Source organism: Gossypium raimondii, chromosome 6 (assembly GCF_025698545.1).
Source record: "Gossypium raimondii isolate GPD5lz chromosome 6, ASM2569854v1, whole genome shotgun sequence".
NCBI classification, from domain to species: Eukaryota; Viridiplantae; Streptophyta; class Magnoliopsida; order Malvales; family Malvaceae; genus Gossypium; species Gossypium raimondii.
Genome location: NC_068570.1, coordinates 51,881,322 through 51,895,064, shown reverse-complemented (window position 1 = coordinate 51,895,064; position 13,743 = coordinate 51,881,322). Strand labels below are relative to the sequence as shown.

Genomic DNA, 13,743 nt, shown 5'->3' with positions numbered 1-13,743 from the left:
TTTCTCCATATTCATTTTATAATTTATATTCAAAGTTTAAAGTTCAAACATGTGTCATGTTTCCTTTGCGCTTAACAAAATTTGGGTATTCACAACTTTAAGTTATATATTGTGATAATTGAGCTGTTTGATTCAACTAGTTGAGTGGTCTGTTTTTTTTTTTTTAAAACTATGATGTAATACATGTGATATGAATAAGGATGCGCCTAAGCTTGACTTCCAAATTTTTAGCTTTACAATATGCTCACGTATTCTTCTAACTTTGTTTCTTCTTTGTTTTCAGCTTTATCTAGTAATGAAGCAAAGTACAAACGCAACGTTATATATTCCAGGTATTGTTTTCAAGTAATGTGAAGCTATAAGTTACATATCAAAGTTTCATCAATGGGAATGGAGAAAGAAGTGATTATCTCCAAATCCGAGATGAACAACAAATTCCATGATATGAAAGTGGCTTACTCCAAGCTTTTGGCAAACGACTTCCAGTGGTTGGAAGCGACTTACAAGCAAAACCATGAGGCCTTGTTCAACCCAATCACGGTTTGTGGAGATACTATGTTTCACGTCGCAGCTTACAGGGGCAGTGAAGCAATGCTTCAAACCCTGGTTGAGTTGGTGCCGCAAACACAGAGGCGCGAGGTGTTGAAGATGAAGAACGTTTACGGGAATACCGTCCTCCATGAACTGGTCACCACTGCCAAAGCCGAAGCAGCTGATTTGTTAATGAAGGAGGTGTTGTTCTCTGACGGCTTGAATCGTGAAGATTATATACGGGAGAGGGAAGAGATACTGGAGGATCGGAACAAGTTGGGGGAAACCCCATTGTTCAGAGCTGTGGAATATGGCAACATGTCGATGGTGAAGTACTTGGCTACACAGATTGAAGGAATGGGAGGAAATCTTCACAGGCATTACACTAGAGATCATGATGGACTCTCCATTCTTCATATTGCAGTGATTGGCCAGCACTTTGGTAATCCATTATGCTCAAATGATTCTATTTACTTATTTCACATAATTTGGTCTTTAATTCATTCAAATAGATAACACCTTCATTACTCTGGTTGGTTTTTTCTTTTTCTTTTTCTTTTTTTTAAATCATTCCAGCATGTTCACATAAATTTCTTTGTGTTTTCTTAAAAATATATTTATATTAACTAATTACTAAATTTGTTCAAGAACTAATCTACTTGCTCGAAATTTGAAATCATTTTGAATAAAATGTTAAATTAAAGAATGGGTTTGAAAAAACACAAAACATTTAAAATATCAAAAGAGACCTATATTATGTAATTTATATCATATGAAAAATTAGTTATATTGTAATTTAACATTAAACATATGTTAAGTTTTTATATTTAAAAATATTTTAAAAACAGTGAAAGAAAAAGTGTATAATTGTAATAAAATATATAAATAATAAATAAAAATAATATTTTAAATATAAAATAAATGGACAATGTTTAGAATAAACATTTACAAATCTAGGTAATTTTGAGCAAAATTTGAGACTTATATTTTAAGTCGGACTGGCTTTGTGCAAATATATATGATATAAATATCATGTATGAATTTAACTTGAATCCACTCCGTGAAAACTTCTACTAATAACATTATAAAGGTAAGGGTAAACTACAAAAATAATCACTTTTATTTCCCTCAGATTATATTTTAGTCACTTACGCTATTGTTTTGTCACGAAGTGGTCACTCTACCGTTACCTCCCTAACGACGGTCCTACATGGCAGTCCAAATGGGTTTTAAATGCCAATTTGGATGTCCTACATGGCAGTCCAAATTAAATTTATTTAACTAAAAACCTATTTTCATCCCAGCAACTGGACATCCAAGTTTGCATTTAAAACCCATTTGGACTACCGTTACAGTAGAGCCACCACTTTGTAACAAAACGATAACATAAGTGACAAAAACGAAACATTTCAGACATAAATGACTAAAATGTAATCTGAGGCAAACAAAAATGACTGTTTTTGTAGTTTACCCTAAAAGTAAAGTAATTAAATTATATGAAATTAAAATATAATGATACAATTTTAAAATTAAGTTAGCGTGGTATGTTTTGCATTTCAGATACTGCTAATTGGCTTGTGGAACGATATCCAGAACTTGCAACTTACAAAGATAATAACGGGAAGACGACCCTTCATCTGCTTGCTAGCATGGCGACTTCTTTTAAGAGTAGTTCTTTTCTCTCTGGATTATTCGAGGAGTTCATCTATTATTGTACGTCTTTTTCTTATTAGCAAATCACATCCATTAAACCAAGCACTAAAATCTTCACTTGATATTAATCTCAACTTCAATATTTAGCTATCCTATAATATCATGGAAGAATAATTGTTCAGTTTAATGGTCTTGTTTGTTTAAAGGCATTCCGGGTGAAGCATGTAATGGCGATGAGGGCGATGAGCTTCCAATAGCTCTGCAGAACAAAGATTTGGAGCAGGGTGAGCCAAGTAAAGCTCCCAACCAACCAGGCAACTCCAAAGGTAATTTTTGGGCAATGGAGTTCATTCTTTTTGAATCAAGGACTAGTTCTTTTATCTATTCACAAATAATTCTCAATTAATTTATAAAAACAATCTATTACCTTGTAGGTTTGAAGTGGTACTACGGTGTTCTACGATGCCTTAAATCAGGTTAGAAATGATCATTCTTCAAACCAATATACTAATTTTTAATGTTACATGTATTGCACATGATTTTATGTTTCTATTTTTAAAAAAAAAGTACTATATGGTCACTAATGTTATCGATTTGTTAAGCTACATGTAATGACAACATGATGTGATATGTTAATTCCATCATTAATGATGACATTGATGTGTCATATCACTTGCCATTACACTTTTAGTGAGAATTAACGAAATAAAGAACATAACGTAATAAATTGATAATATCAATTACCATATTATATTTTTATAGTTGGATGATCAAAACTTAAACTTGATCAATTTTTTAGCTTACCTTATAATAGAATATAAAAACTTATTTATTTATACAACTTATATATATTTAATATAAGGTCACATATCATATAGATAATTAAAGTTGAATTAATATTTGAAAGATTATATATTGTTACTTTATCATGTTAATATAAAAATATAATTTTGGAGATAATTTAATTCAATTAAATTTTAACCCTTTCAAATATAGAAAATTACAATAATCTAACATAAAATTTAAATTTTAAACTAACAAATAAATTTGGAGATAAAGTAATTCAGTATACTTTAAAGTTTTATTTATTATGAGTTAAATTTGTTAAGAAAAAGTTAACAAACAATTATAGCATTGGAGATAAATAATCTGAATTTTAACTTTTTAAAAATTAAAATAAATCTAATCAATTCTGTGATGAATTTAGAACTTTTAGTTATAAAAGTGATATATCGCAAATTCATTTAATCATAATTTAAAAAATATATAATTAGATGATTCTAGTTAATGATATAATGCGACATAATCAATTTTTAAAGATGTAAAAACATTCAAAAACATTGTTCCGGAGAAATTATTAGATGGACCTTTCCCACCATATAAGCAAGGTCCGATCCAATTTTTACTATGTAAGATTATTTTTACATGTTATCTCCAACCATTTTGCATCAAACTCTGGAGAATCATCAAAGTTTGTTTGTTTGTTTTTTTTCAATTTCGATCACAAATTAAAAAGGATTTCCCATCGAAAGATGATGAGAATGGATGGATGAAACTTTCTTTTCGTTTCATATTATTAAAAACAAGGGTTCTTTTAACTCTTTTTTCTCATATTTTTCTTTCATTGTCGAGAGATGGGCAAAAATTTTGAATTTATTTTGAATTTCTTAGTCATCAAATGACATGTAAAAATAATCTTACATGCCATTATATAATTGGATGAGACCATTGCTTATGTGGTGAGAAAGGTCAACCTAATAATTTCTCCATTCTTTAATTCTTTAATTCAATTTAATTTTAATTAAAATATTTAAAATTAGTTTAAGGGTGTAAACAACCTTCAAACTTAAAAAATAAAATAAAATTAAGCCCTTACTCTTTTTTTTCACTCAATTAAATACTTGAACTTTCAAAATACATCAAAAAGGCTCTAAAAAAAATTAAGCCCCTGTTTTTTTTTTTACTCAATTGGACACTTAAACTGCCAAAATGTATAAAAAAAAAGCACTCAAACTTTTTTAAAAAAGCAATTAAGCTCTTGCTTTTTTTTTTTGCACTCAATTGCCAAAATACATTAAAAAGACCATTTGACCATTAAAACTAACCGCCCTTAATTTTTTTCAGTTAAAGTCACCATGTGTCAAAACCATGGTGTGACATTGACAAAAAATGATAAAAATAAAATTTATAAAATTATTAGATTTTAATAAAAATATAAGAAATATTTAATTTTATTAAAAATTGATAAAATTTTATAAAAGCTGTAAAATTTATAATATATAAATATATAAAATTGTATAAAGTCGTAATAAAATGATAAAATGTAAAGAAATATAAAATTCTTAAAAAATTGTAAAAATTATCATACCAAAAGAAACATTTTATAATTTTTCTATAATTTTTATTAATTTTATTTTATCATTTTTCGTCACATGTCACGCTGTGTTGCGATATGTGATGACTTTAACTGAAAAAAACTGAAGATTGTTAACTTTAACGGTCAACGGTTAAAGTTATCATACCAAAAGAAGCATTTTATAATTTTTCTATAACTTTTATTGATTTTTATTTTTTATCATTTTTCGCCACATGCCATGTTGTGTTTCGATACGTGATAGCTTTAACTGAAATTTTTTTTTGGAGATTGTTAACTTTAATAGTCAATGGTTGAAGTTAATGGTTAAATGGTCTTTTGATGCATTTTAGAAAATACAAAAAAGATATATAAGGACTTAATTACTTCTTTTAGAAAAATTTGATAACGTCGAACCTTTAAAATTCTACTTTTATTTGTAATTTTCTTATATCTTTAAAACACCATCACGAAATTTTCTCATATTTTTAAAACCATTTGACAACATTGGAAATTTTAAAGTAAAAAGATTACGAAATTGTAAGAAGAAGATGATGTCTGGTAAGTACTATAAATTATTGTCTTTTAATTGGAATATATACAAAATATAAAGTTACTTATCACATAAATAAATCAAATTTAACATTTAAAACTACAGTAATTCTCCCCTAAAATTTTACATAGACAAATTTAAATGATAGTATTTTAATGAATTAAAAGAAAATGGGACATTCGAAAAATGTTTATAGGATGGAAAGTGATTGATCGGGTGTGGGGGCAAAAGCAACTCCACACTTCCGCTATGAAATTGGCGAGGCATCTTGTGCGAACCGATACGTCTTGGTTCCAGCCCCACCAATCGGAAGAGGATGATACAATTTGCTTGGAAAGAAATTATGATAAAGAAGAAGAAAAGGTGAAGGAAATTGCAGCTGCCGGAAAGGAGAAGTCATCGGAACCGGATACGCCGTTGTTTATTGCGGCGAGCACAGGGATCGTTGAGATAGTGAAGGAGATACTCGACAAGTACCCTCAAGCAATTAAGCACATCAACAAAAGCGGACAGAACATATTACATGTCGCCACTTTACATCGTACATACAAAGTGTATGATCTGGTTGTTAAGAATAAGGAAGAGAAGAAGAGGTTGGTTCGAGGGATCGATAACAATGGCTGCACCATATTGCACCATGCTGCTGACATCGTATATTATCATGGTGGAACCAAACCTACCCCTGCTCTCAAATTGCAACAGGAGTTGGAATGGTTTGAGGTAATTAACTTGTCTTTTTTTTTTATATGTACTGGAATGATGAATGATTACTGTTTGGTTGTGATGTTGGTATTTACAGACAGTGAAAAATGAAATACCGGGGCATTTCACCCTGCACCGCAACAAGGACAATATGACAGCAGATCAGTTGTTCAACGACAGGCACAAGGACCAACTTCAAGATGCACAAGAGTGGGTGAAGAACACCTCTGAGTCATGCTCGACGGTCGCTGTTCTTGTGGCCGGCGTTGTGTTCGCGGCTGCATACTCGGCCCCAGGAGGTTTCCACGACAGTAAGTAGTTGTCAAGATAAATACAAATTAAGAAACTCCCAATGGTTTTGATCATCAATGGGTCTGGTGTAGATGGGCAGCCGATTCTACTGGAAAGGCCACTGTACTCGTTTTTCACGGTGATGGACGTGGCAGGGCTTGCAAGCTCGTTGACGTCGGTGGTGATATTCCTGTCGATCCTGACATCTTCGCTGGAGTACAAGGATTTTGGGAACACCATCCCTCGGAACCTGTCACTGGGCTTCACGTTTCTGTTCTTCTCAGTGACAACGACGATGCTGACATTCACGGCGACGATACTTCTGCTAGTTCATTTTGAGAAAAAATGGACAGCAAGTTTAACATATGCGGCAGCGTTCCTTCCAATCTGCATATTCGCATTGTTTCAGTTCCCACTGTATTACCAGTACTTCATTGCTGCTGTGAAGGGCATTTTTAATTTCATAAGGAAGAATATGCCTGGCAACTGGGAGTTTCTACGGATTAAAGGTGATTTTTGATTCTGAATTAACAGCCAACCACCCTCACTTGAATTCCGTCGCCTGAAGCCCATCGATTGAATTTTTATTTTATTTTTCTTCACAAGGCACTCTTGTCCCAGAAAAATGTAATAAAAATATTTATTTATCTCAAATAATCCAATTATATAATGTCCTGTAATGTTATTTGATGACTAAGAAATTAAAAATAAATTCAGAGTTTTTGTTTTCTCCATCTCTCGACAACGAAAATGAAGAGGGGAAAGAACCTTGTTTTTAATAATATGAAACGAAAAGACCCTTCAGTATTCTTACAATCTTTTTCATTAAAATGGAATTTTGATGGAAATTCTTTTTTATTTTGTGATCGAAATTGAGAAAGAAACAGAATTCCACTATGTTATTTGCTTACGTTGAAGCCAAATTCCAAATTACAAAACCTAAAATCCTCGGTTATTTCATAACCCCAAGCCTCAAACCAAATCCTTAATTTTCGTAATTTGCCTAATATCTCCAATTTCCATTCTCCAATCCTGTATACCAAAGGGGGAATCATTTTGAAATGGAATAGGACAATGATAAGTGAAGATGAAGGGAGAGCAAAATGTTTTATTTAGACGAAAGGGTCTTAATCATGGTGGTTTTAGTTTTGGCTCCATCCCATACTTTATGATCTATAAATGAAAACAAATAAAAAACAAACTTTGATGATTCTCTAGAGTTTGATGTAGAATGGTTGAAGGTTGAGGATAGCAGAAATTTTTTAATTTCTTAGTCATCAATAACATGTACAAATAATTTTACATGGCATTATATGGATTTCTCTCAAATAAGAAAACTTTCAAATTTTAAACTTGAGTATGAAATTTGTCACCAATAATGGAGTGACACATTGATGATTTAACACATCATAATGAGATGTGTGCGACCAGTTATTTATTTTGTGGTGGTTAATGGGCAGGCTCGTTGGCATGTGGTGTCAACTTGAAGGCTTCGGCAGGGTAACCCATTAAGCCCTCTTTTGTTCCTCTTTTGCAGTGAAGGTCTCTCTTCTTTACTTGATATGGTGACTAGAGACGGTTTGGTGACAAGGACAAAGGCTTTGAAAGCTGGTCTGATGGTTTCTCACTTACTTTTGCAGATGATAGTAACTACGAGATACCTATTTCGTACTTTATGGAATATGCATATCTTAGAAAAATTGTCGAGAGGGAAAGGAAAATCGAAAGTCGACAACGAATAACTCAGAATTTCAATTTATATTTCTATGATTTGGGACCAATTTAATTACTGTATATTCATGTTATTTTACATAATACATTATCAAGGTGATTCCTTATTTGATTATTGAATTGAACAACTACAATTTAGATTGAACATTGAAATAGAGACTAAATTGGATAAAATAGAAAGTTGTATGAATAGATTGATATGTGATAACTGGTATGAAATTGAGTTGATATATGTTTTTATATAATGATTTTGTGAATTTATGGATTATTTGGATATAATTAAATATAATTTGAATGATGTTTATAATGAATCGAAAACTGCTTACCTTATTAGTTGTTCGAACTAAGTCGGATATAGTTGACATGTCATAGGGTCGATTATTGATAGAAAATATTGTTAAATATTGTTTAAATGTAATTTATTGTTTTGAAAATTTTAATAAAACTTTAATGCAAAATTCAAAGCATATGAACGTAAAATTATCTACATAAATCAATATTTGATTTCTTTATGCTCTATGATATTTTAATTTTTTATTTATATAATTTTATATAAAATTAAAATTTCAAGCAAAAAAATATTTAAAATTTTTATTGAGTACATATATCATTGTGAAAATTGCAACAAATAATTAAATATGAATATATAAATTATTTATTAAATAACAGATCAATTAAAGATAATAATAATTCAAATGGTTTTGAGAAATTTATTACATTATCTCATTATTTATAAAGAAAATAATGCTTCTTCTTTATGCTTTATGTACTTTGCAAAAAAGCAATTAACAGAAATGTTCAAAACCTATGTAAATTCCTAAAAAATTCTATGTAAATATATTTGGAAAATGATTAATGTGGTTTTTAAAAATTTTAATGTAAGTATTGTTTATAATATCGAAAAGTAATTATATTTATATTTATTATTAAACATTTCTAATTATGTCTAAAAATATGCATTAGATTTTATTTAAATTATTCATATCATATATATATTATATACTAAAGTAAGATTTAGACTTAAAAAATGTATGTTTACTGTTGACACCATTTTTTTGTGAAAACGGGGTTGACTTGGATTTTAAAAACAAAAATGAAAACAGGAGTCGACACCAATCCTTTTTGATAAGGTGTGATCGGATCACCTTGAAAAGTGGTTGTTTTTAATAAACGATTTGTATTTTACTAAAACAACGATTTTGGTCCACGAAATTCAAAAAAGCGGGTTCGGGAGTCGGTTACGTATGAGGAAGGATTAGCACCCTCGTAACGCCCAAAAATTGGTACCAAGTTGATTAGTTAATGTCTTAGTGTTGAAGATTGAAAACTTTAAAGAAATTTAAAATACGATCCTTAAAAAACTCGAATGACATGGATTAAGATTCAAGAGGATATTTGGCTATTTGGTCCAACGAGAAATCGAAACCCAGCACATTAGGGTACGTTTTCTCGAATTTTCCAAACGCAAAACATTGCCTTATTTTGAAATTTTATAAGGATTTTTGGCTATTTGGTCGAACGAAAAGATCGAAACCCAACACATTAGGGTACGTTTTCTCAAATTTTCCAAACGCAAAACATTGCCTTATTTTGAAATTTTATAAGGATATTTGGCTATTTGGTCGAACGAAAAAATAGAAACCCAACACATTACGGTATGTTTTCTCGAATTTCCAAACGCAAAACATTGCCTTACTTATTATTTTTTAGAGAAATCCTCATATCGAGAAAATAACATGTCATATCTAATGCATTAGGACACAACGTGTCGAATTCCCGATACGAGAATACATGCCGAAAATTTACTTATTCAAAAGATATTTAGCTATCTCGGGGTTTTTTTTTTTAAAAAAGGATCATGCCCAGTAAGTTAAGACACAATCTTTTCTTAATTCCCGAGATCGTTTAAAACTCGAGTTTGAAAAGATTCATGTATCTAGATTTATTGCGAAAATCGAAACCCAGTAAGTTAGGGTACGACTTTTTCAAATCTAAACACGAAATTTTGTTTATTCAAAAATCATAATTTATGCATCAAATTAATTTAACACGGAATAGTAGAAATAAAACACGATGTTAATATGCGTACCAAAACAATAATAAATATGATGATGTAAGCATAAATAATATGAGCAACCGCAATAATAATAAATGAATAAATAAAAGATGACATAACAATTATACATGAAGTAATAAACAATTAGGGTTAAAACATTTTATAAAAATAATGATGAACACATAAATAAATAAATAAATAAATAAATAAATAAAAGATAAAACAATAATAACAATACGAAGATAAGATAAATAAAATTATAAAAGTAAAAATCTATGTATGTATATTTATATATAACAAAGTTTAAAATGAAAGAAAAGATATAAATAAGTAAATATTAATATTAATATTAATAGTAGAATAAAAATAATATAAAGTTTTAAAAGAAAAGATATATATATATATATATATAAATAATTACATAATAATATATAATAAGACAAATATATTTAAAATTTAAATAAGTAAATATAAATAAAATATTGTAATAGTACTACTTTGGAGGTATAAAAGGACATAATAAATAATAAATAATAAAATGATATAATAAGATAATTATATACACAAAGAAAAAAAAGGATATATATAAAATAAAAAATAAAGCTAAAATAATACAAAACTGATTAATATATTAATACGAAAAAGGAAAATAAAACTAATAAATAATAATAATAAAATATTAGTGATATTATATAATAATAATAATAATAGTATTAAAATAATTAATTTAGTAATAGAATAATTAAAATAACAAACAGAGGACTAAAATGAAACTAGACAAAATTTTAAGGCAAATTAGTAACAAATAGGAGAAAAAGGACCAAAATTATATGTGTGACAACTAACGAGGACTAAATGGAAAATAAGACCCAGATCCGGACACGTATCCGTTGCTTCAGCTCATCGGTGAGCCAGGGACGGGATTGAAAACAAGCAAAATTCTGGGGCTAAATTAAAAGAAAGAAAAAAACCAAAAGGACTAAATTGCAAAGTGTCACAAAGGAGGAAGGACTGCGCGCGCAAATATGCCATTGGATGAAAACACGCGGATCCTCTAGTGGATCGGGTCGGGTCGGTCCGATCCAGGTCAAAACGACGTCGTTTTGGGAGTTTTGGAGGGCTGAACAAAACGACGCCGTTTTGCTTCCCTATTTAAACCAAATTTTTTTTAAAAATCTTCCTTTTCTTCCTTCCTCAAAACAAAAATCTCAAAAACTCTCTCAAATCCTCTCCCCCTCCCCGAAAATCCGGCCAAGGGTCGGGCCGAGAGCCACCGCACCGGCCGCCGAAGCCGGCGCCGATGTGCACGATGGCGGGGAGTCCAAAAGTTTCCCTTTTTTTCCTCCGATGCAGCTCTCTGACCCCGAGCACTCCGGTGATGGCGAAAAGGTAAAAAGGCCTCTCTTTTTCTTTTATTTCGAAAATAAAAATAAAAAGAAAAAAGAAAAAAAAAGCAAAATAAAAGCAATCACCTTTAGCAAAAAAAGACGATTTCTCTTCTTATATTTCTCAAATATTCATATATCCCTTTTTTTTGAAAAAAATCCCCTGTTTACATATTTTCTATGGCTTTTATAGCCATTTTACAAAGTTTTTTTTTATTTGTTGTCATTTTTTGCAGGTCGGTGCCAGTGGAGTCGATGGCTGGTGGTGGCAGAGGTTAGGTGGCTGCTAAAGGTGGCAGCAGCAGAGGAAGAAGACCTTAGGTGCGGCGCACCTAAGGCTAGGTTTTTTTTTTTTTTCTTTTCTTGCTGAAGATGGATTTGGCTACTTTGGGCTTCTGTTTAAAATTTGGGCTTAGGACCTTAGTTTGGTTTGGTTTATTTGTTTAGTTTGGACCAGGGCAAATATTGGGTTGTACATTTATAATTTCATATCAACATATTTTATTTATTAAATATTAAATTTATTTTTGCAATCTTCATGCATAAAATATATTCAAAATAGTTCAAATTTATTATATTCCAAATAATTTTATACATACATTACACTTGCATCACACACATTACACTTGTGCATCACACGAGAAAAAGTTAGTATTAATATATTATATGTTATGAATATCTTATTAAGTGGATGTCCATCACGATCAAGATAAATTTTAATGTACTTTAAATTCTAATAATTATTAGAATTAGATCTCTACTTCTTTTATATTTCTTATGCCTATAAATAGAGACTCTAATGAAGCATTGTAATCATCCCATTGATCAATAAAATACATTATCTATTGCTTCTCATATTTTCTTTGTTTTTTACTCTATCTCTTTATTTTATAACACGTTATCAAGACGATCTTACTCAAAGTGATAGTTCCTTTTATCAATGATCAAATTTATCCTTCATGATTTTCAATATCTTTAACGACAAGATGCAAAGTTTTTACAAGAAGTTTCTTTTATTTAACGTTTCATGCATTTATAAAACCTTTCATGCATTTAATTATTGAGATTTTTATGAGGAGATAAATATTTTTTCATTTTAATAGAATTGATTTTTAACGTTTTCTCATTCATGGTAACGTAAGTCAATCTAATCAACTTCTTTTGAAATTTAATTTGATTTCTATTAAAAATTCAATTTATATAATTCACTATCCGTATCTCTATGAATTTATAAAACCACGCATTTAATTATTGAGATTTTTATGAGGAGATAAATATTTTTCATTTTTAATAGAATTGATAGGTGTAATTTTGATTTTGATTAAGATATATGATTATTGCGGAATGTGAATAAAATGCTTGTCATGAACTTTGGGATATTCACCACATCTATGATAATTTCATATCATTGTAAAATTTGAGATGAAATTATGCCATAAGAGGTGGAGGTTAGAAAATGTTTATGTTTAAACTTTTAAAACTGTAAAGTTATCTTAATTTGACATTATAATATTTTGTTGTGGTATGATATATAAAATATATATTATGTAGCCACAATGATTTATTAGTGACATGAATTTATTATTTATTCTTTATTAGAGTTGTTTGACCCAAAATTTAAGAGATTGCTTGCAAGTTAAGTTAAATAAAATATATCTTCTTTCTAGAAGATTTAGTATTTATGAGAATAATATATTTAGCATTTATTAACATAATATATTTGACTTTGATCGAATTAGGTTTTTTCAACCTATAAATAGATGTAGTTGAAACTCCTATTGAAATCATTCGAATTCGACATAGTAAATTTTCTTCTCCTCTGCCCGTGGTTTTTTCCCCGAAAGGGTTTCCACGTAAAAATCTGTGTGTTCTTTATTTTTATTTCTCTTTTCTTTGCGATATATTATCATTACCGATGTTCTATTTTTACAAATTGGTATGAGAGCTTCCAGGTTGTTCATTTTGATCACGATAATGGCGTCTTTGGAGTATGAAATTCTGCTGTTGGATCGCAACACCAGATTTGTGTTGTGGCAGATTAAGATGCAAGCAGTTATTGCACAGATGGATTTGGAGGATGCCCTGCTAAGGATAGATAAGATGCCTTCGACATTAACGGATGAAGAGAAGAAGTGTAAGGATGGAAAGACATTAACACAATTAAATCTGCATTTGTCTAACGAAATTTTGTAGGATGTGGGGAAGGAGAAGAACGCCGCTATATTATAGAAGAGGCTGGAACAAATATGTATGTCGAAAACTCTAACCAACAAGTTTCATATGAAGCAGCGTCTTTATGCTTATCGTTTGAAGGAAGGTGCATCTGTGCACGACATTTTAACGGTGTTTAAAGAAATTCTCTCAAACTTGGAGGTCATAGAGGTTTCATATGATAAGGAAGATCTAGGATTGATTCTATTTTATTCGTTGCCCCTGTCTTATTCAACCTTTAGAGACACGATTTTATATAGCTACGAGTCTCTCACCA

General features: G+C 30.0%; 1 protein-coding gene across 1 annotated transcript; it reads left to right on the top strand.

The window, feature by feature from the left end:
* Positions 1-368: 368 nt before the first annotated feature.
* LOC105774748 (uncharacterized) lies at positions 369-6,817 on the top strand. The gene is made up of 7 exons (XM_012597315.2): positions 369-973; positions 2,092-2,244; positions 2,391-2,510; positions 2,619-2,660; positions 5,287-5,810; positions 5,890-6,103; positions 6,176-6,817. Exons 1-7 carry the CDS (start codon positions 385-387, stop codon positions 6,601-6,603), a joined length of 2,070 nt encoding a protein of 689 aa, XP_012452769.1. The 5' UTR covers positions 369-384; the 3' UTR covers positions 6,604-6,817.
* Positions 6,818-13,743: the final 6,926 nt, after the last annotated feature.